This window comes from Sphaeramia orbicularis, chromosome 24, assembly GCF_902148855.1.
Source record: "Sphaeramia orbicularis chromosome 24, fSphaOr1.1, whole genome shotgun sequence".
NCBI classification, from domain to species: domain Eukaryota; kingdom Metazoa; phylum Chordata; class Actinopteri; order Kurtiformes; family Apogonidae; genus Sphaeramia; species Sphaeramia orbicularis.
The window spans coordinates 35,114,372-35,137,271 of record NC_043979.1 but is presented as its reverse complement, the minus strand read 5'-3'; the positions used below and the strand labels follow the sequence as shown (position 1 = coordinate 35,137,271).

General features: G+C 35.7%; 2 protein-coding genes across 2 annotated transcripts in view; one reads left to right on the top strand and one right to left on the bottom strand.

Annotated features, from left to right (window-relative positions):
* The window catches only part of LOC115415031 (uncharacterized), a 66,745-nt gene extending 52,841 nt beyond the window's left edge, over nucleotides 1-13,904 (top strand). Inside the window, exons 20-23 of the mRNA XM_030128439.1 lie at nucleotides 2,336-2,459; nucleotides 5,150-5,308; nucleotides 6,115-6,274; nucleotides 13,398-13,904. Of these exons, the coding sequence (XP_029984299.1) occupies nucleotides 2,336-2,459; nucleotides 5,150-5,308; nucleotides 6,115-6,274; nucleotides 13,398-13,486 (532 nt within the window). The 3' untranslated portion in view covers nucleotides 13,487-13,904. The remainder of the gene's footprint in view (nucleotides 1-2,335; nucleotides 2,460-5,149; nucleotides 5,309-6,114; nucleotides 6,275-13,397) is intronic.
* On the bottom strand, nucleotides 13,890-21,445 carry LOC115415032 (reticulon-4-interacting protein 1 homolog, mitochondrial-like). The gene is made up of 9 exons (XM_030128440.1): nucleotides 20,841-21,445; nucleotides 20,599-20,750; nucleotides 20,030-20,098; nucleotides 19,503-19,627; nucleotides 18,961-19,009; nucleotides 18,718-18,854; nucleotides 17,943-18,126; nucleotides 16,315-16,410; nucleotides 13,890-14,791 (listed from the first exon to the last, which is right to left on the bottom strand). The coding sequence occupies exons 1-9, from the start codon at nucleotides 21,130-21,132 to the stop codon at nucleotides 14,588-14,590; spliced, it is 1,308 nt and encodes a 435-aa protein (XP_029984300.1). The 5' UTR covers nucleotides 21,133-21,445; the 3' UTR covers nucleotides 13,890-14,587.
* Between the last annotated feature and the right edge of the window lie 1,455 nt (nucleotides 21,446-22,900).

Sequence of the window (22,900 nt, the reverse complement as noted above, 5' to 3'; positions counted from 1 at the left end):
AAGATCTTAAGAAGTTCTATGTATTGGAGTAAGCAGTTACAGGGTTTCTGCAGGTCATTAAAAAGCATTAAAAGTCCTTAAATATTTTTTTGTGAAAATTAAGCATTAAAAAGCATTAAATTCAATGTACAGGGGCATTAAAAAATTAAATACACTTGATGGAAAAAAAACATTGTTTTCACGATTTATTTCGATTATATTAACATTTAATAATTTTGATTGGAAGTATAGTGTGATGATTGACAGGCGGAACCCTTTAATTGGCTATTGTTTATGGCTGAAACACAAAGTCACAACACCGGATGCTTGGAATGCAACGTGCTGTGTTGAAAGAGGAATATTAGCAAATGTCTGAAAAATTGGAAAATGCAAGTTTCAGCAGAAGTGATAAGAGGAGGAACTATTCAGAACCTGGTTAAAGCCTGTCGACGGTAAACTGTCATAAAATTATATATAAAACTGTATCTGCAGTTGGATATGGGCATTTAATTTGTTTAAAGTGGCATTAAAAAGGGCATTAAAAGCATTGAATTAGATTTGCTGATACCTGCGGAAACCCTGAATTTATTGAAAACAACATTTAAACTAAAATAAGCTGTTCATTAGGCGATCAAACGTTCAAGACCACAGCCTTTAAAAGCCAAACTGTGCAAAAATGTGGATTCAGTGTCATTTTCAAGGCAAAAAAGCTTTCTGTCTTTCAACATGGTCAGATTGTTGAGCTGCATAATCAAGGCCTCTCGCATCGCGCCATCGCTGCTGAGGTCAGACGCAGTAAGACAGTCATTTTGGATTTCTTAAAAGATCCTGAGGGTTATGGAACAAAAAAGTCCACAACAGTCTGACTGCAGCCCTTTGAAAAAGTCACATGGTAGACCCAAAAACATTTCACCGCCTCTGAGCTGAAGGTACGGTGGCCCAGAGGTGCAACAGCCCAAAAAATTATCCACTATAAGAAAAAACAAAAGAGGACAGCCCCAAAAAATTATCCACGAAAAGAAAAAAAAAAAGAGAACAGCCCAAAAAAGTATCCACTATAAGAAAAAAAAGAGAGCACAAAAAATTATCCACTATAAGAAAAAAAAAAGAGAACAACCCAAAAAATTATCCACTATAAGAAAAAAGAGAACAACCCAAAAAATTATGCACTATTTTTAAATAACTTTATTTTTAGTGCCCCAACCTCCGCTTCTGGTAGGTTACTTCATTAGCATTAGCCACATTAGCTGAAGGCCTTAAAAATTTTCAGCCTATGCTTTTATTTTTTGTGGTGCCCTAAATTTTAAAGCAAAAGACCTTTCGGGTAAACAGCACCCACTTAATTGAAAAGGTGGATGATGTTTTGGTTTTTTTTTTCTTATAGTGGATACTTTTTTGGGCTGTTCTCTTTTTTTTCTTATAGTAGATCATTTTTTGGGCTGTTCTCTTTTTTCTCTTATAGTGGATAATTTTTTTGAGCTGTTCTCCTTTTTTTCTTATAGTGGATAATTTTTTGGGCTGTTCTCTTTCTTTCGTATAGTGGATAATTTTTTGGACTGTTCTCTTTTTTTTCATATAGTGGATAATTTTTTGGGCTGTTCTCCTTTTTTCCTTATAGTGGATAATTTTTTGGGCTGTTCTCTTTTTTTTCTTAGATTGGAAAATTTTTTGGGCTGTTCTCTTTTTTTTTCTTACAGTGGATAATTTTTTGGGCTGTTCTCCTTTTTTCCTTATAGTGGATAATTTTTTGGGCTGTTCTCTTTTTTTTCTTAGATTGAAAAATTTTTTGGGCTGTTCTCTTTTTTTTTCTTACAGTGGATAATTTTTTGGGCTGTTCTCTTTTTTTCTTATAGTGGGTAATTTTTTGGGCTGTTCTCTTTTTTTTCTTATAGTAGGTAATTTTTTGGGCTGTTCTCTTTTTTTTCTTATAGTGGATAATTTTTTGGGCTGTTCTCCTTTTTTTCTTATAGTGGGTACTTTTTTGGGCTGTTCTCTTTATAAATAAAGATAAATTATGAATAAAGATAAATTCATTTCCGCACCCTTTATTTATCTATTTCTTTATATATTTTTCAATATTTCAGGTTCAGTCCTCCATACAGAAAAAGGTCTTAATTACATCCAGTATAGAAAAACCGTACGCTCATAACGCATCTCTCATATAACATGCATTCTTTCTGTGAAATATGAACTTTAAGTAAGCCATGATTTTTTTTTTTTTTTTTTTTTTTTACTGCTGTTTCATAGAAACATTACTTTTGTTCTTACTTTCGACTGTCATATTATGGCTCCTACAGATACTTTAGAACATCAGTTTAGTGAAAACTTTAACCTGTGTTGTTTCGTTTATTTCTAGGTGGGTGTTGTATGAGGAAATAAACTACAGAGGAGCACAAATGTTGCTGAAACCTGGTGAGGTGCCTGACTGGCGTAGTATCTGCAGTTGGAAGAAAATTGGATCCTTACGCCCCCTTATACAGGTATGTTTTAAAATAGATACAAAGCTTTGTTTTCTTTGGTGACATCTGTGTGGAAATATTCTAGATATTATGTATGTACATCTACTGCAACTGGGTAGTTACTTATTACAGCACGTTTTGATACTGGGATATAAGATAATGTTTGTATAGTCGAAACATCTATCATCTCTGAGTAAGGCTAATGATGTTCATTTTGTCTTCAGTTAATGTAATTATACTTTTATTCGCTTTTGTTCAGACAGGGTATAGACAAGGTTCAAGCAGGTAACATTTAAAAAACTATACCTTGTTTGAACAAAAGAAAAAAAAAAGAAAAGTATAATTATTAGGGCTGGGCAAGTTAATGCGTTATTACCGCATTAACGCATTCATTAAATAATGCAGACAATTTTTTTTTATCTCACGTTAATGCCGTTTTATTATTGTTCTGCCTTTCAAGCAAGTCTTAGTTGATTTAGACATACGGACTCTTATTTTGAAACTCATGCTTTTATTTTGGCGCTCCACTCGTCGGTGCTGTGTGTACAAAAGCACCGCCTGTATGTATCAATCATTTTGTTGTTTGCTAAGTAATTTCACATGCAAACGTGCCGTTAGAAACATGTTTATAACGTTATTTTGGATGTGTTTATTACAATGTGTTATTAACATGTTTAAGCTAATTCGTTTATGCTAGCAGTTGGAGATGGGTTGCTAATTCTTTATGCAGGCTCATGCTAAGTTTATGTAAATTCATTGGTTGTGTTTAGATATAATATGCCAGCCTTTGAACTAACCTTTACTTATTTACCATGTGATTGTTGTATTAACAGTCAATTTAGCTCCATGCTAATTTGAATGGGAAAATGCATAGACACACTAATGATTAGCATTTACAGATTAATTTAAGATTTACGTCTTTTTATTCAGCAACAAAGGTTCACATCAGAGATATTTTATACTATTCATTCTTACAACAACTGAACATAAAATACTCACAGGCAAACGTTTTTGGGGCCATACAAACAGAGTGAAAGAAACGTGTCTGTTAGTTCCTTCTTATGTCTGAACTGGCTACGGGGACATAAACATGGAGGAAAGTACTGGTCTTTTCCATGGACGTTTTCATTTTAAATGTCTTCAGGTGGTGGGGTTGAGAAGGACACAGTTGTTTGGAAGCACTGCAGTGTGGAATTATTTTTTTTTATCACCGGAGTACTTCCAGTCTGAAATATCACTGAAAGGCGATACACGCTGTTGATGCTGCCCCCCCCACACACACACAACTATGCGATTAATCGCAGAAATCCACATGATTAATCACGATTAAAAATTTTAATCGCTGCTCAGCACTAATAATTATATCATCTCTGAGCTTTGATAAGTTTGGTAAAAACTATCCTGCTGTAAAAATCGGATTCTAGTGGCTTCAGTTTTTTACTGAACTGAAGATATTTTGAAAATGCTACATGTTGTACATTTGTTGTCTGTGTAGGTTTGTCATTTGCCCAGGTCATCGTTCTTTTTGGTAGGTCTTCTCGGTTCAACTGGACTGGTTTAGCTCTTTTGAAATCATTTCGTCTCTCTGTGACAGATGTCATCAATCCCCGGGTAATCTTATTCACACATTCTGGTTATGTCCACAGCTTGTTGACTTTTAGACCGAAGTTTTTTCCATCTCTAATGTAATTGGTAGGAAAATTAATCCAAACCCCTTGACTACCCTATTTGGGATTTTTGTCGGGACACATTCTCTCTCCACCTCTCAAAGTAATTCTCATGCATTTATGACTATTCTAACAAGAAGGGTAATTGTCCTGAAATGGAAATCACCACAGCCCCCTTCCTTTATTCTCTGGCTCAGAGACGTCCTATATTTTCTCAAATTAGAAAAAATTAGAATGACACTTTATGCCTGTGCTGATAAATTTTCACAAATCTGGAATGTTTAGTTTCAACTAGTCAGGAAAACAAATTTCCCTTTGTTCCAGATTGACCTTTATGGTAATTTTTCCGCCTGGTCCTCTTTTTTGTTTTTTCTATTCAGTAATGCACCTTGTTTAGCACATACCGCATTGATATTCTAAATGTGAACCTCTCAAGACCTTTTTTTTTTTTTTGTCTTTGTTTTGTGTGTTTTTGTTAATGGAGAAGGTTGGTGAACTTGTGTACTTGTCCTTGTTTTTGGGTTTGTTTACATGTAAAAAGAAAAAAAAAAAAAAAGGAAATTATGCAACAATTTATTTTCAACTGATGTCACATATGATACAATGTTTGTATTGCCCAATTTCTATAAAACTCCAAATAAACAAAGGTTGGAAATCATTTCATCTCTCATCCAAGAGACTTCTTCAGTTTTTAAGACTTTAGAACTGAAGAAATAAAAGAACTACCAAATTCTACATTTGTTGTTCACATGTTTTTGAAAAGAAAAGTTTGGACTCACCTATTTTTTCTTTATTTTCATGACTATTTACATTGTAGATTCACACTGAAGGCATCAAAACTATGAATGAACACGTGGAATTATGGAGTTAAAAAAAGTCTGACATAACTCAAAGCAGGTTTTATATTTTAGATTCTTCAAAATAGCCACATTTTGTTTTTATTACTGCTTTTCATGCCATTTAAATGAGAAGGTGTGTCTAAACTTAGTGTATATGGATGTTAAGCGGAGTGTTTTTGCGGCTTGTTGTTTGTGTTCTGAGTAGAGGCAGATGCATTTCCATCTAAGAAACCAACAAACCGGGCTCCTCATGTCTGCGAGCGGGGATTTGGATGAAATCAAACTGATGCGGGTCCAGGAAATGGAGGAAACTAATGGCTTTGAGCAGATCTGGAGCTATCAGAATGGACATCTTCACTGCAAGGTTCCGGCACCATCATCATAATACTGATTAATTTAGTTTCCACTGTGAATAATGTGATAAATGACCTTTATTATAACACAGGTTAGAACATCAGCACATACAGTCGCGAAAAAAAAAAAAAATGATTAGACCATCAAAAGTCATCAGAAACAATGGTTATGCAATCAAGTACTAACTCCTGTGTGTATCATGTGACTAAAACAGACAGAAAAGAATAGTATTGTTAAAATTGCACTAAATTTTCTTATATTTTTTAATTTAAATTTCAGGGTTTTTTTTGTTTTTTTTTTGGTATAGTTTATAAAAGTAAGTATTTTCATAATTTAATGGGTTTTTTTTACACTAAAACAAAGACAAAAATTTGGAGTTGTCATTATTTATATATTATTATGTTATTATTTTTCTGGTCCGGCCCACTTCAGATCAAATTTAGCTGAATATGGAACTGAACTAAAATGAGTTTGACACCCCTGTTCTAACAGTACGCCAAAAAGTCTGATAAAAGGGCAGGGGTCAACGGTCAGACCTAAAATTGTTGAATATGCTTCAAATATTGAAGACCAGAATGCAGTTAGACTTGAACATGACCAAATGCTCCGTGTAAATTCTACTTAAAACGAAGACCAGGACTTGAGCACTGTGAGCAAAGGCAAAACTCAAGAGTGTAATTAGATTTTAGCAGCACAGGTTCACCTCAAACACACTACTTTGAAGCCCAAATTTGTCTTTAAATGTTAAGTACTATTCAATGCGGCTCAAAAATCTTTTAAATGCCATGGTGAAAGTGATCCTTTCTTTGTGTCCAGCTGCTGGAGGAGTGCTGCCTGGGTCCCAGCGGCAGTATGACCATGGCGGGGAGCCGAGTGGGTTTCACCCCAGCGCTGGAAGACCAGATCCACCTGTGGAGCATCACTCCTGAGGGCTTTATCTGCCACACACCCTCTAATTTGGTTCTAGATGTTAAAGGTGAGTCTAAATCTGAGCTTAATTAACCCTTAGGGGTCCATGGCTCTGGGACTGAATCACATGACATTTTCAACACGTCGTAGCGTCGGAAGTCGGTCACGTAGACCACTGGGGGCAACTGCGTTTGAAAGTGCGGACTTGAAACACTCTCCCACTTTTTATTTGATGTTGATAGAATAAATGACAGTTTGAAACCAGAGCAAACTAAAATGAGTATAAATATGAAAACGAGGTGGGTGAGTGTTCGATTTCTGACCATATCTACGTCATTTTTTGTTCTTTTTCAAAAAAACTGGCCAAATCTGAGGATTCTAATCCACAGATTGCATTAACATTACATGTAAGACCCCCCAGGAGGACCAGGGGGGCGAGAAAACCAGAGAAAATACCTATATAAACATATGCTTTTATGTCAAATATTTGAGTATAGTTTTAATTTATTACAATTTTAATTTCATATAGGGAAATTCCATCCCAAATCAACCAGATTTCAGAAAGTGCCCCACATGACCCCCTCAGAAAATTCTGAAAAAAATCACACTTGTTCACCTACCAGATAAACAAACACATCCAAAATTTTAATGTCATATCTGTAAGAGTTTAGGAGAAACAGCCCTTTGAAAATTAATGTTTTTTCTTTAAATTTTGCAAATTTGCTTTTCAGCCAACTTTGAGGAGCTTTATCTCCTTCGGTATTCAAACCACACTGCTGAAACTTACTGTCTGGGGTGAAATCCCCCTGAAAAGACCATATTTTGCATCAAAATAATTGTAGGTGCCTTCGTGTTTGGTCCATGAGGCCTTGAAATCAGGCCAAAAGGCTAATTCTTCCAAATGTTTCTGCCTGTTAAAGGGAAGTTTTTCCTCGCCACTGTCACCAATCACAAGTGTTTGCTCCTGGAGGATCCTGTCGGGTTTCTGTAAATTTGATTTGATTTTGATTTGATTTGATAAAGCACTTTGTGACTCTGTCTGTGAAAAGTGCTCTATAAATAAAATTTACTTACTTACTAAATGTCCTCTGTCTTCAGGCTTGCACTGTGCCATAATGGATGAATGTAGAGACCACATTTTTTTTGCATGGATTCTTATGTTCAAGATGCAACAATATACTGCAAAAAGATTACATTTTAATGAAAAGCTTTGCTGTGAGGCAATGAATAAAATGGGTCAATTTCAATTTTTCACAAAAATACTCTTTATTTGAGCACCCAAATTACCATGTGGCCAGTTAATGAAAATTTTGAAATTTTTACCATGTCTTCATGTATGTTTCAAGATGTTGTGCACGAAATTTTAGCTTTGGGATAGAACTGGTTCTATTTTTAATATTTTTTTTTACTGCATGGCTATTTTATAAAAATCAAATATAGTCAAGAGTCATAGAAATCAATACCAAACATCCCACTGTCAGTACTGGAACATATATTTTAGAACAAATATACGTAATTTGCATGCAATGCAAATCAGTTATCACTATTGATACTGAAATATGCTGGTAGCCTGATAAGCCTGACAAGTCTAGAAAGTACAGCAAAAATGGCAAAAATGCCATTTACACCTACGTTTGTATACAATTTAAAGAAAATATAGCCATGCAGTAATTATTTATGCAATAAATGCAATAATTATTTAAAAAAAATATTGTTAACCCATAAAGATTTGATCCACAAATCCTATCAATCCATGTAAATAATCGGTGTAAAATACAGTTTATCATCTTTTCATTGTCATCAGATTAGACCCATTTGGACATTCAGAGGCTCCGTAGTTACCGTGGAAACACCGTCATCTTCTACAACATTGATTCAAAAGTAAAACCCATGGAGTTTAATAAATGACAATAGAGGGGGACTTTTGTTTTATGTTTACATAAAGATATTTTTGCTGAAAAGGTTGCTTTTTCCTCATTTTTTTCTGATTTTTTTCAAAATAACCTTTGAATTTAATCTGAGTTTTTATGAACATCTACATGATCAGTGAAGTAAATAGAGGAAAATACATGATTTACACTGAACAAAAAAGGGACGCATTGGGTTTAAGTTTAGTTAATGATAGATTTGACTGAAAAAGTCACTATTTCTTCATTCTTTTTCTGTTTTGATATAATAACCTTTGAATTTACTGTGAGGTTTTATGAACATCTACAGGATTAGTCCATTAACCCGTTCATGCACAAATTATGAGAACCTTAATCAAGATTTTTTCCGAGTGTTTTCATTTCTCTTTAAACATGAAAAAAATAATGTGATTGAAAAGTTTCTAATAAATAAATAGATAGATAAATAGATAAATAAATAAAGTTTTTTTTTTTTAATTAGAAAATATAATAATAATAATAATAATAATAATAATAATAATAATAATAATAATAATAATAATAATAATAATAATAATCAGCTGGACACCATGCGTTTAATTTTTGAAGCAAAGAAACGTATTTACTGATAAACTGTGTGAAAACTATGGGGGGGGGGGGGGCTTGTGATTCTGGAGGTTTATGCTCAGGGGAGATCTACACAAGGTTACCAATTCATGTCAGAAAAGATATGTGGTGTCTTAAAACTTTAATAAAGATATTTGTAAAAAAAAAAAAAAAGAAATCCATGAATATACACAGCTGTAGAATAGCTGTCCACTGGAGTGACCACTATGCATGAAAAGGTTAAACGTAGGAAAATAGATGATTTCTACTAGAAAAAATGTTAAAATTCAGAGGATAGTATTATAATAAATAGTGATAAATCACTTAGGAAAGGTTAAATAGAGAGAAACATTCATTTGGGAACTGCCGTGAAAGTCACACTAGGTCTTTATGGGTTAAATATGAGGGTCTGTACTATGAATTGAGGAATTAACCTTCTAATACTCAGTACTATCAATAAATTTTTGTGCACCGATTCCTTTACCCATGCATAGTATTGCCAACAGAAAGAGCTGTGTCCTACTTCCTTTGCACCACACACCACATGTAGAGTTGAGTATTTACATCCAGGGGCTGTTGTGCATCACTGTCTATTAGTGACACCTTGTGGTCTAAAAAATGTTAGTGTAAAAGATGTCATAGGCTGTGTTTCATGTGTCTGGACACTACAATATTTTAGATATATATATCCTCCTGAGAACTAGCAATACATTTTTGTCTTGTGGAGTGTACAAGTTTCACAGCTTTACTTTAAAAAAAAAAAAAAAGGCTAAAAACTGAAATTTTAGTGAATAATGCCTACTTGTACAGCATTTTAACCCTTTCATGCACACTGGTCACTCCAGTAGACAGCTATTCTACAGCTGTTCTCTTGTATATTCATGAATTTTGTTGTTCTTTTCATTGTTGTTGTTGTTGTTGTTGTTTTACACATATCTTTATTAAAGTTTTAAAACACTACATATCTTTTCTGACATGAATTGGTAACATTATGTAGATCTCTCCTGAGCATAAACCCCCAGAATCACAAGCCCTCCCCATAGTTTTGACACAATTTATCAGTAAATACATATTTCTGTGCGTCAAAAATTAAACGTGTGGTGTTCAGCTGAGTGGATATTTTTGCAACTTCATGAAAAATAGGTTCATAAGATTTTTTTTTTTTTTTTTTCATTATTATTTTTTTATGTATTTTTAAAGTTTTTTAAAAATTATTATTGTTATATTTTTTAAAATTATTTTTATTTATTTTTCAGAAGAAAATTTTTAATCGCATTGTTTTTTTTCATGCCTAAAGAGGAATAAAAACACTCAGGAAAAAATTTTGATTAAGGTTCTCATAATTTGTGCATGAAAGGGTTAATAACTGCTGGTAAAAAGGCTGTGACCAGGCACTGGCTCCAACATGAACCACCTAATCTGGAAAAATGGGTCGATATTGTGAATAAAATTTACCAGATGGAAAGACTAACCTTCTCCCTTCGGTTACAAATGAATAAATTTTCAAATCTCTGGTCAAAGTGGATATTTTTAGTTTACACTTACCAAACACAGTCTCTTGGAACCCTAAATGTACAACAAATGACAATATAATGACAATGTATCTAGAATTGTCTTGTTTTTTGTGTATTTAATTAATTCTACTTTTTATATTTTATTTATTTTTTCTTTTTTTCTTTAGAGAGAGGAGGTCAAAGTCTCTTGGTCTTTCGTATGTGTTTTCTTTATGTAACAATGCATCCACTGTTTACTGTTTAATAACATCAAAAAAAAAAAAAAAAAAAACTGAAAATGTTGAGAATGGAAAGATTGGTCATTGGTCTCATACTTGTTAAGTGACCACAATGTAATTTAAATGTATGTTGAATTTTTCTCAATATTTCTAAATAAAAATCTAAAAAAATAAAAAAAAAGGCTGTCTACTGCACAGGATATTCCATAAAAAAATAATGTATCTGACAAGAAAGTTACATCATGCAGTTTCTTATCAAGGCAATTATTTCAAGTAAAAAAGTCTAAACTTTTATTTATTGGGTCTCAGGAGGATATTTAAAAAGTAAGTACTGTTTCATAAGTAGTTAAGGATAAAGTAATTCTATATAACTGAGGAGGTTAAGAGGTCAGAATATGAGTTTTTAATCCCATCATTCAACCCTTACATACTTTTTTCTGTGCCTTCACAGTATGGTGTTGGTTAATTTAGAGGGGTCTTACCTGAATTTTGAAGTGCAGCTCTACTATCCTTTCTGACATTAACAAATAAGTAGGTAATCTTTATTTAATGCTTCAGTGAGAAGAGACAGTTCAATGTTCTAAGTTTTACCTCAGTTGTCCATGGAGAAAAACATCTACTAGTGTCAAAATCATGTTCAGTTTTACTTAAAATGTGAAAATAGCCCTGAGGATTATTATTAAAAGTGAAAATAGCAAGAATATTCTGAATAAGCTTCAATAGGGATGTAACGATATGAAAATTTCATATCACGGTTATCATTATTATCGTGGTATTATTGAAATTGTGCTTAAAATGTTCAAAAAGTACTTATACACACACTGAAATCATTTAAACAAGTTGTATTTAAATAATAATAATAATAATAATAATAATAATAATAATAATAAATTAATTGGCACAATGTACCTTCTGTTGGCAGAAACATTCAAATATTAACCCTTAGTGGTCTGAGCCTATTTTGGCCGTTTTTCAGTACTTTTGATTTTGCCTTTATATCAGGGGTGTCAAACTCATTTTAGTTCAGGGGCCACATTCAGCCAAATTTGATCTGCAGAGGGCCGAACAAGTGAAATAATAACATTAATATATAAAAAATGTCAACTCCAAAATTTCTTCTATGTTTTAGAGCAAAAAAAGTAAAATTATGCAATGAAAAGGTTTACATCTACCAACTATCCTTTAAAATAATGTGAACAACGTGAACAAGCTGAAATTTCTTAAGAAAACTAAGTGCAATTTTAACAATATTATGTCTCAATCTATCATTTACACATGTACATTACAACCTACAAATCACAGTGGATCTACAAATACACAAAATATTTAATAACAGGCAGAATATTGTTAAAATTACACTTCAGACATTTCAAAATGTTCATAATTTTTGAGGTTATTCGCGTTTTTGTGAAATGTTACTTTGTTTTAGTATAAATACAGTAAAATGGCATGAAAATGTTTATATTTACAAAGGGAAAAATTTGGAATTGTGAGTATTTATAAGTTACTATGATCATATTTTACTGATCTGACCCACTGGAGATTAAACTGGTCTGTGTGTGGAACCTGAACTAAAATGATTAATATCTTCAGTGTAATTTTTGCATTTCACAAATTCATCCCAGGGGCCAGACTGGACCCTTTAACAGGCCGGATTTGGCCCCCGGGCCGCATGTTTGACACCTGTGCTTTATATACTATATAAACAAATGTTTACTATACCCATGTTTGGTATCTTTTTTTTTCAGCACAACTTCATCCATCTCATCTGTCTATTATTTTTTTCACTTTAACCTACTATATCAACATAAAAGGCCAGAAAACACACAAAAAATATAAAATCTGATTTGAAAAATGTATATACTTGATTGCATAAATAACACAAAGATGCTTAATGAACCTTTTCAAAGACTTTAAAAGTGAATATTGGTTCCAAATATTAGGTATATTAAATCAAAACTGTAATAAATTAAAACTATACTCAAATATTTGACATAAAGGCAGATCTTTACATAGGGTTTTTTCCCCTAAATGTGCGGTAATCAAACATGGTTATCATGATAATTAGAATTTAAACGGTAATACTAACAATTTTACTGCGGTTTATCATTATACCGATAATCGTTACATCCCTAAGCCTCAATAGGCAAAAAATGTTTGGATGGCATCAAGACATTAAAATTTAGTTTTTTCAACTTTGAATTAAGGCAAATGATCAGATTTCAGGCAAATCTGACCCCATTTGACCTTACAAATAGTCAGATTTGATCAGAACAGTATGTAAAGGATTATATTTGAGTCATATGATGACATGGACTGATGACAATGTATGGCGTGGGGAAGCAAAATTTACAATGAACATTTAGTTGTTTTTTCTCAGCAGGCACTACGTCAATTGTTTTGAAACCAAACATATATTGATGTCATAATCATACCTAACACTATTATCCATACCGTTTCAGAAACTTTTGCCCGTATGAGTAATCAGGAAAGCAAACGTCAAAGAGTGTGTGATTTGCTGAATGCACTCGTCACACCAAAGGAGATTTCCAAAATAGTTGGAGTGTCCATAAAGACTGTTTATAATGGAAAGAAGAGAATGACTATGAGCAAAACTATTACGAGAAAGTCTGGAAGATACTATTAAAGAAGAATGGGAGAAGTTGTCACCTGAATATTTGAGGAACACTTGCGCAAGTTTCAGGAAGCGTGTGAAGGCAGTTATTGAGAAAGAAGGAGGACACATAGAATAAAAACATTTTCTATTATGTACATTTTCTTGTGGCAAATAAATTCTCATGACTTTCAATAAACTAACTGGTCATACACTGTCTTTCAATCCCTGCCTCAAAATATTGTAAATTTTGCTTCCCCACCCTGCAGTTCATAAGACAACGGCTTATACTTTTAACTGAACTATGGTGTATTATAGCATAATATTCATGAGTAACATTTGTCTCTTGCAGGGGGCCATCACTATGACAAAAACCAAGTGATTCTGAACACGTTGGATCCAAATAAACAACACCAAAGGTGGAGTGTGGAGATTTTATAAGCAAAATCTGAGCTGCTTCTCTGGCTTCTTAATGACTGGGGCACCGCTCCACTGGAGGCCGTTTCAGAGCTGCATGACAAGTGTTCACACAAGGCACTTCATCAGTCTGCTGGACCTTTACTGCAGGAGAACTACATTTTTCAGTAAGGAGGTCATCATAGAGGACTCTGGGTAAAAATGTATTATTACAAAAAAGGGCAGTCTGAACTTGAAATGTCTCATATTTTACACTTCTAGCAATACATATAAAGGTTTGATTTTTTTTTTTTTTCCATTCTTTCTCCAAACGTGTACCTGTTTATAATTAAGTTTAACAGTGTTAAACCTTTCATATCGCTATGAAAATTCATGTTATTTTATCTTACTTTCCAGCTGCTTGTATAGAAGAAAAAAAAAAACAACCTCACTTATTAAATGTCTCTTTATGTGTGTGAACAAAACTTCAGTTTTCAGAATAACAGAAATATTTTGTCAATAAATTTCTTAAATAACTGCAAAGACATCTGACCTTTACTTGGTTCATAACAGTATCCAAACAAAACAAAACAGTATAAGGTTATCAGTTTCCCTGTTTGTTGTTCCCCAAATGTTAAGCTGATAACCTCTGTCGATCACTCTCTTTGGACTTCATTCACATATAGTAATGTGAGATGAAATTTAGCAACGGCACAGAATCCAAACAGTAAAGTGTGAGCACTCAGGGCTGTTGCATTGCTGAAGAATGCAAATTGTACTGTAAATTACAGCAATTACATCATATCGACATCTGTTCATGCACATTCCCAACTGCCAATGTACTCTAAGAGATTTTTATGCAACCCTTTTTGGTTAGATTGCAGCAATTGCAGTGTCGTTCCCATTTGGATGCTGACCTGAATATTTATTAGTCTGGAGTTGATAGTTACAGTAACTTTACACCTCGAGCAATTTCAACAAAATACAGGAGGGTGTTTTAATACCGGCGACGGCAGGCTCTCATTACTGCCACTCAACAGCAGCAGGTCCGATCTCTTTGGATAATGCAGTCATCTACCACCAAGAGTTGCCTGGTAAATGTCAGATCAGAGAAGCGTAATAGTCTTGGCGCTCTGCTTCCACGCTTCAGTTCTGCTTTAGCGTTTCTTGCATTTCTTGCTCCGTCTCTGCAGTGTCTGTGTAAGTGCGCTGCGCCATCTCATCGGCCTGTCTGCTGTCTTCTTCAGCCACTGTGACCACTGTCTTCCCTCTAGCGTGGCCCTGCTCCAGTTTCAGAAAGGCCTGGGGCACCTGGGTGAACGGGAAATGGGCCTCCACAACTGGCAGGATCTGTGATGAACCAACAGAAAGATAGACGGGACAGAAACTTACTTAACATAGCTGAAACAGTTAGGAGATAACATTCTACATACGCCATAAGTGATTGAACAGAGTCTGGAAATCAGTAAAATCCATTGTTTGTATGTGATGTAAAAAAAAACAAAAAAAACAACGTGGATTTATTTTAGAAGATAATTACCTCCGCCAGGGAGGTTATGTTTTCATCTGGGTTTGTCTGTTTGTCTGTTAGCAACGATAACTCAAAAAGTTATGGAAGGATTTTTATGAAATTTTCAGGAAACGTTGATACTGGCACAAGGAACAAATGATTAAATTTTGGTGGCGATCGGGGGGAGGGGTTTTTTTTTTTGTTTGTTTGTTTGTTAGCAAGATAACTCAAAAAGGTATAAAAGGATTTTGATGAAATTTTCAGGAAATGTTGATACTAGCACAAGGAACAAATGATTTAAGTTTAGTGGTGATTGGGGTCGGGGGGACTGATCTGCCTTGGCATAGGTCTGTGCTCTCCGAGTGCTTTTCCAGTTAGTGCTAGTACATTTCAGTGACTTATTGCGATCTAAACTCTCCTGAAAAGAGTAATCTAAATACATTATCTGCTTTAATCCAAACAAAACAAATTGATTTGCATACTACTAGACCTTGATTAAAGTTAAATCACTTTTTGTAATCCCAATATACAGCCCTGGGAAATGATCATGTTAGTTATTAAAAATCAGAGAGGCAAACACCCGTAAGCTCTTAACGCTACATCATCTCTGCTTTCATAGCTGCAAACATGAAAAAATAAGGGAGGGGTTTAGAATGTGATGAGGCTGGACAATCCTCTGCTAGTCCCTCAACGTGGGCAGCCAAGCTTGTTATTCTGGTCAGCATCTCTTGTCGTTCACAATGAATGGGGAGCACAGTGGTGTCACACTGGTCACCATCCACACCTCTGACTGAGAATAGGACACGCACAGAGGGCATGCGTGCGTGCGTGCGTTTGTGTGTGGGCTGTGTGTGTCCTCAGCTTCCCGCCACTGGTCTGAGTGTGCCGCTTGCTGTAAGCCCAGGGACAATAGCGCAGAGGTCCCACATGCTTTTGCGAATGGCTGCTCAGCACTGTTTAAAAATCCATTCATCGTCTCCTGGCGCCTGACTCAATCGCCCAGCGGCAAGCCACGCACACCAACAACCGACCAGGACTGTGGGAGTGCTGCACACTCCTTAACAAAGCCACAGGGGAGCCTTGAATGTAGGCATGTATGGAATCCCCGATGTGTTTAGATCCAATCTGCTGTATGATCTCTATCTCTGCGTGCATTTCACTCCAGTCGTCAGGCTGTGACTGATGTGTAAATGAGAGGATTTCCATTTCCTCACTCTGATCCATTTAAGTGGAAATAAATGACAAGTATGCAGGTATGATTCAATAGTTTGGCTGAATCCATTCTGACCTAGTTGTTATTCATATCCACTTACTTGACAAGTATACCTGCATATATAATATCAGGAATAATGCAGTACAGTACCTTCCCTGAGTCTACCAGCCTGCTGACTTCATCCAAGGCGGGCCCATCTGGAGCATAAAATCCCCACCGGTAGAAGACTCCATTAGATAATACACCCTAAGAAGCAAAGTGAGATAGTAATTAGTAATGTGTCAGCTCTACATTTCACTGAACGTATAAAAATACTCAATGTAGTTACCTGAATTCACAATCAACACACCAAGATATCCTGTATGATCCTTGTGCATTTAGAAATGACAGTTTTAACGTGATGCATTACTTTAAAAAAAAAAAATAGGCTAACGGGGGGGGGGGGGGGCTGAGGTAAAATTAGAACTGCAACATTTTGAAGTCCGTTTTGGGGTCAGCTACCAATCGAAACACGAGTCTGACTAATTTGACTTACAAAAAGAACACCAAGTTAAAAAGTCAACACATTTAAATCAGTGATGCCACAGTCAGGGTGACTTGGCAAATATTGGGAGCTGTAGGAATATGTAAAGAAAAATAAGAGCTCTAGAAAGCATCTAAAACACAATGAGACAAAAGACCAGAAGCTGATCTTAAAATATTGCCTGATACTTGGTCATGATGTTTTTCACATGACGTTATAATAAATGTAATCCCTTCGCTACACTTCTTTGGATTTGGTAAAACTAACATTGCTTGCTTTAAAAGAATACATTATCACTGTCATGCTCATTCAGTGCTGCCAAAAGGTTGAACACTAGAGGGCTCAGCTGTGCCGTGATCCCCCAGATGAACAGAACCGGCCGGCGTCAGGCTCTCAGGGTGTGACTGCTGTGCCTGAGCCCCACCAAACTGACCAGCTGGCTGCTCCCATGGACAAAGGGGCCCAGAGGCTTGGCAAGAAACACACAAACACTGGTATTTGCTGGGGGGAGATAGTTGGCTACAATCTGCACATACACCAAATAGTGCTGTTTCAGCAGCACACACACACACACACACACTGCACGGAGACTAACACTCACACACGTACCCAGTCTCATCCACGTATACCAAACTCAAACACTGTCTGTGATACTTTTAGCCGTGCCTCTGCTGGCCAGGACAACTGGGCCCAGAGCAACTCCACCCTGTCCCCTGCCTCTTCGCCTACTTTAACCTCATATCATAAGCACTCGCCTAAAGAACACAGCTGGAATGAAACGCACACAAAAACATGAAGGTTTCATGTAGGCACAGACTCTACTTTTGATGCTTGCATTCCTACCGTTTAGATTTATTACCCCTGCCGGGTTTATTTCAACATGTTAAGCATGACCTATGCAGATGAAAAATACGCCATGAGGCTAAGTCAAGCTATTACATGATTTCCCCTCCCCATGTAAAATGAGCTTCATTTCAGGTGATCAACTGAATGGAAATAAACCCTAACAGAAAGTCTGCATTCTAAAACAGGCGTACACTAGTCGTATGATGTTATCTTTCAATGTAACTCAGGATCAAGTATTTGACTTGGGAAACACCTAGGATTCACACCCATGCGGATGACCTACAGTGAAATGTTATCCTCATGTATATGCAAAGATATGACAATGCTTTTAATTTTGATGCTTTGATCACTTTCAGACATTACAAAGTAGAACAAGCTTTCGTATTAGTGATGTTTGGTTCATTGTTACCTGTATGGCCTTGTTGTGAAGAGTGACTCCAGCATTAATCGCTCCACCAAATAGACCCATAGAATCCATGCTGAAGAGTAAGGGTGTTACCAGCGTGACGTACTTGGCCCCAGACCAGGGCTTCAGCAGGCCCAACGCCCACTGCTCTGTGTCTCCACCAACGCCGTCCAAAATCACATCAAACCTAATGATGCAAACACATACGGTTTAAGAAATGTGGTACAGAAAGGCTTTAACAGTCACCAGGTTCTTAGAGCATTGCATATATTTATTTACAAAAATGTAAATATCATTTTATGTTTTGCTAAAACCATGATTCAGAGAGTAAAAGAAGACAAGATCGTTTGGTTGCTCCTTTGTTTTTTTTTTTCTTCAAGCTAAATCTGGAATTTACTCATTTTGTCTAGAGGGCAGAGAGAAGGGTGAACTAGCGTCCACTCGAGCCCTGGTATCCATGGAAACTAGAACTGAATCAGCAAGCAGGTGTGCAGTACTGACAAGAAGATGTTTACCACATTTAGGGTGTTCAAGGAGGTGAAGCACATACAATTCACACAGCCCTGGATATGATGATTCATTTTCATTAGCACCTTTATTAGCCTGGCACTGATTCTAATGATACCTCATTAGAGTCTGAGCTTCGTCAAGAACATTCTGCTCTGATCCCATTTAAAGAAAAACACTGTAACATTGCCACTTAAGACATAATGTACTGTACGATCTGACAGCCCGGTTGCCTCTTGTAGCACACACTTCTAACAACAAGAGCACATACCTCTCCATTTTTTCTAGCTGTTCAGCCACATCTCCTGCTGTGTAGTCCACAACTTCATCAGCCCCGAGCCCTCTAACAAGGCCCTCTGCATTCTGAGAGCAGGTAACTGTTACATGGGCACCCCAGGCCTTCAATAACTGCCAGCACACAAGGGAGGAAAACAGAAATAAACATACAGGCACAGCAATCGCCTTACACTCACACAGAGTATAAAAGACACTAACGGAGAGCGTTTCACCTTACCTGAATGGAGAATGTTCCAACACCTCCCGATCCACCAGTGATCAAAACTCTAGGAGGAGAAACCCCAGAAACCAGCGGGTCATTCAATTACTGTGTAACTCATTTAAAGTGGAGCTACAAAAAGAAGTGAAAGTCTCAGGGGTAAAAAGGGATTTGGAGGATTGGAAGCTATTAGATCCCAGAGGGAGGTATAAATTCTATAAGATTAAACACCAGGTTCGGTCTTTACAGTCTAACAGTTAAAGGGGCACGTGTAAGAGCTTTTGATGCCAATTAGAACAAAGAATTTTACAACTGAGATGAGTGTCATGAAAACTGCTATCGAACAAAAAGCATGACAGGAGAGTTTTTTTTCTTTTTTCTACAAGGATCAGCAATAGAACTTGAATATAATATTGATACTGAAAAAATAAGAGTGAAGGTGTTTCGTTAATATTTTTTTTTCCTTTTCAACACTATGAATCACGTGTCTTTTCTGCGTATGAATGTTAATGGGTGGATAGGTTCAACGCAATGTAATCCAGGATTACACTGGAGCTTGCCTTTTATTGGAAGCGCTGTCTCTGCAAAGACCACCTGTATTGACAAGGGCAGAAAGGGCAGTGTTGGCCACATAAGGGATAGAAGCTGCCTCGATGTGACTCAGTAATTTGGGCTTATGTGAAACCTGTAAGAGACACACAGACAGTATCACTGGCTACAAATATATCAACATATAAACAGTCTTTTTTTTCATATACAATTAAAAAGCTCTATCCAATTACTGGAGCTACGAAGAGGACACTTTATTATGAGCTGCAGACTAAATGAAGGACACTACAAGCCAAAACCATGGGGCAATTTGTCTGCCTCAGTAATTGCTGCCACAGTAGCCTCTGCAACAAACTTAATCCTAATTAATTCCTGGACTGCAGAATTACATAACAGGATGCACTTCTTCCAAACTGTAGTTCAATATATTCTTTACAATTCAAATGAGAACACTTCATCAATTCTTGTGCAGGAACTCTTATGTAGCAACATATAGTCAGTCAATTCACGATAAAAACTCACAAATCCTCATACTCACCTCGTATTCACTTAGAGTCACGAATTCTGCAAGACTTCCTTGCTTCCAAGGGGGTACAGAAGCCCACACCTGAAACACAGGTATACGTGTCTCAGCTAATAAATTGATCATTATTCAATTAATCAATTAGTTGTTTGGTGTGTAAAACAGCAAATGACAAAAAAGGTTGAGCAGGGTTACACAAAGCCATGCACTTATATCATAAACAACAGACATTTGGCGGGAATAACAAACATTTTAAGAGTCTGACATTTGTTTATCCTTTTTATCTCAAGAAAATTCTAGAGCATTAATCAATTACCAAAACATTTAACGATTACTTAATTAATTCATTGACACTATTTGATTAACTGAACAATTGCTGCAGCTGTAGTTAACGCTTTATGTCTTGTTTGTGTTAAACTATGGCTCTTTTTATGACACTATGTAATTTTTTTTTTTTTTTTTTTAATTACAACTTGCTCTTTATGGCTGTTGGACTAATACAGGATTACTATATCTAATCTTGACTTGTATATACTGTCCACTTCTTGTTTAGTTTTTAAATAAAGTTCTGCAGTGCACCTCACCTCATCTCCTGGAGCAACATAGGTAACTTCTGACCCACAGTCCACCACCACTCCAGACACATCACGGCCCAGGATTAGAGGAAACTCACTCTCATTGTTCATCATAGACAAAGGATCCCTTCTTAATTTCAGCAATTTAGACCCATAGCCACCTAAAATCATTAAGTGAACACTCATATTAAATAATTCATTTGCTTATTATGTGAATCACATTATTATTATTATTATCAGTCACCACTTACCCCTCATTGACATATCAAGGGGGTTGAGACTTGCAGCACAGACTTTAATCATCACATCAGTGGCGGATTTGATAGTGGGAGCAGTGATTTCTTCTGTGTACCTCAACACCCCATTAGTACCATACTGATCAATGACCCAGGCTGACATGCAACTCTGTGATCTTGGAGGTGAACTGCAGATGTATCTCCTGAAGCACACACTGCACCCTGTCCTAGCTAATGTTTTGGTAGAGCTTGCTGCGTTTAAAAAACACATGAACCTAGCAGACGCCATCGCCCTGACAGTACCCATTTTAGTCGTTCCTCGGATGTCAGAACCTACAAGGTCAGCTTTTGCAACATGACATTTAAGAGACACTTGTCAGACAGTTTGCTAGCAGGCTAACTATGTAGCTTCTAAGCTAACATGACCAGGACTTCGACGCATCATGCAGTCGCAAAAAACAGCAAAAAAAGGTCCAGTAAATTAACGACAAAAAGCGACGTCTGAGTGAACGTTAATTATAAAGCGCTGTGTCGTATAAGCTGAACAAGAAAATGAAATAACAATGAAACGACGAACCATTCCTTGGCTAAAGTGGCTACATAACAAGCTGACCTTTCAACTCACAGCGACAGCCAATCAGAAGTACTCCAGGAAATCATTCTGACCAATAGAGTAAGAGAATTGGTTACCACGTGTTGCTAATATCAGTAATAACAACGGTGGTTTTTAACTTTTTTTTTTTCCTTCAAATTTTATTAATCAAAAATCTGGACATACATTCTGAGGAATTACAGAAAACACTGTTTTTCTTTTTTTTTTCCCAGGCTGAGCATTGATATCAACCATATGCTGAAAAAGTATTTGTAAAGAACATTATATAATAATGATAATAATAATAATAATAATAATAATAATAATAATAATAACCAAAATAAAAGTCAGCCCAGATAGCAAATATTTTGGCAGTATTATGGCATACATTTGGCATTTTTGGCTTTCTTTTGGCATTATGAAAACCTTTAGGCTTAACTGTGGTATGATTAAGGTTATCCATAATAAATATGGAGGCACCAGCAGTATATGGCTGAGTTATGGCATATGTGTGGTTAACCAAAAGACTGGGCAAAGAGCGGGATCAAGTATGGGGATGGTATGGCATGTTTATGGCAAGCCAGAAGATTGACTTTAGCAATTCACACTAATTTCTCAGATAAAATGATTTTTAGAATGATAAAAGGGTGTGTAAAAGGTCATAAAACTATACTGAAAATAGAAATATATGATTGAGATTTCAAATTATAGCAATGATAATTAACCCTTTCATGCATAGGTCACTCCAGTGGACAGTTCTTGTCCAGCTGTTCTCTTGTATATTCATGGGTTTTGTTGTTTTAGTTCCATATCAGCCAACACAGTGGACACTTACACACCATCCCATACACTGACATTCAGACCATTACTGTAACTTTGCTGTTCTTGATAAACCTGATCTGCACTAACATGTTTAAGTGTAAATCAATTGTTATTTGTTAGACAAGAAGGTTTTCTTGTATATTATCTCCATGAAGTGAATAAATACTAGCATTAGAATATGTTAAAATGTGAGAAGACATCAGATTAGCAGCATTAAAAATGTTTTTATTTCATTGTTTTCATATCACTTTTTGATATTGAGTTTTAAACACGTTTCTTTGCTTCAAAAATTAAATGCATGGATATTTTTGTAACTCCATAGAAAAAAAAAATGTTTTTTTTTTCATGCCTAAGGAGGAATAAAAACACTGAAGAAAAAAATCTTGACTAAGGTTCTCACAATTCATGCATGAAAGGATTAATGTTATTATTCATTCTTAGAGAACTTTCCGAGGGACTGAATTTAGTTCATATAAAAAATTCCATATTTTTCTTGAAAATCCTTTTTTAGCAAAAAAAATTTAATGGATTTAGAAACTTAAGATGTTACACTATTGAACTACAAAAAGTTTGAAATCATTATCTCAATTCTAATTTTTTGATTCAAAGTCAATAGGCGCGTGACTTGACCCCTAAAGAGCGGCAGCATCTTATTCCATAT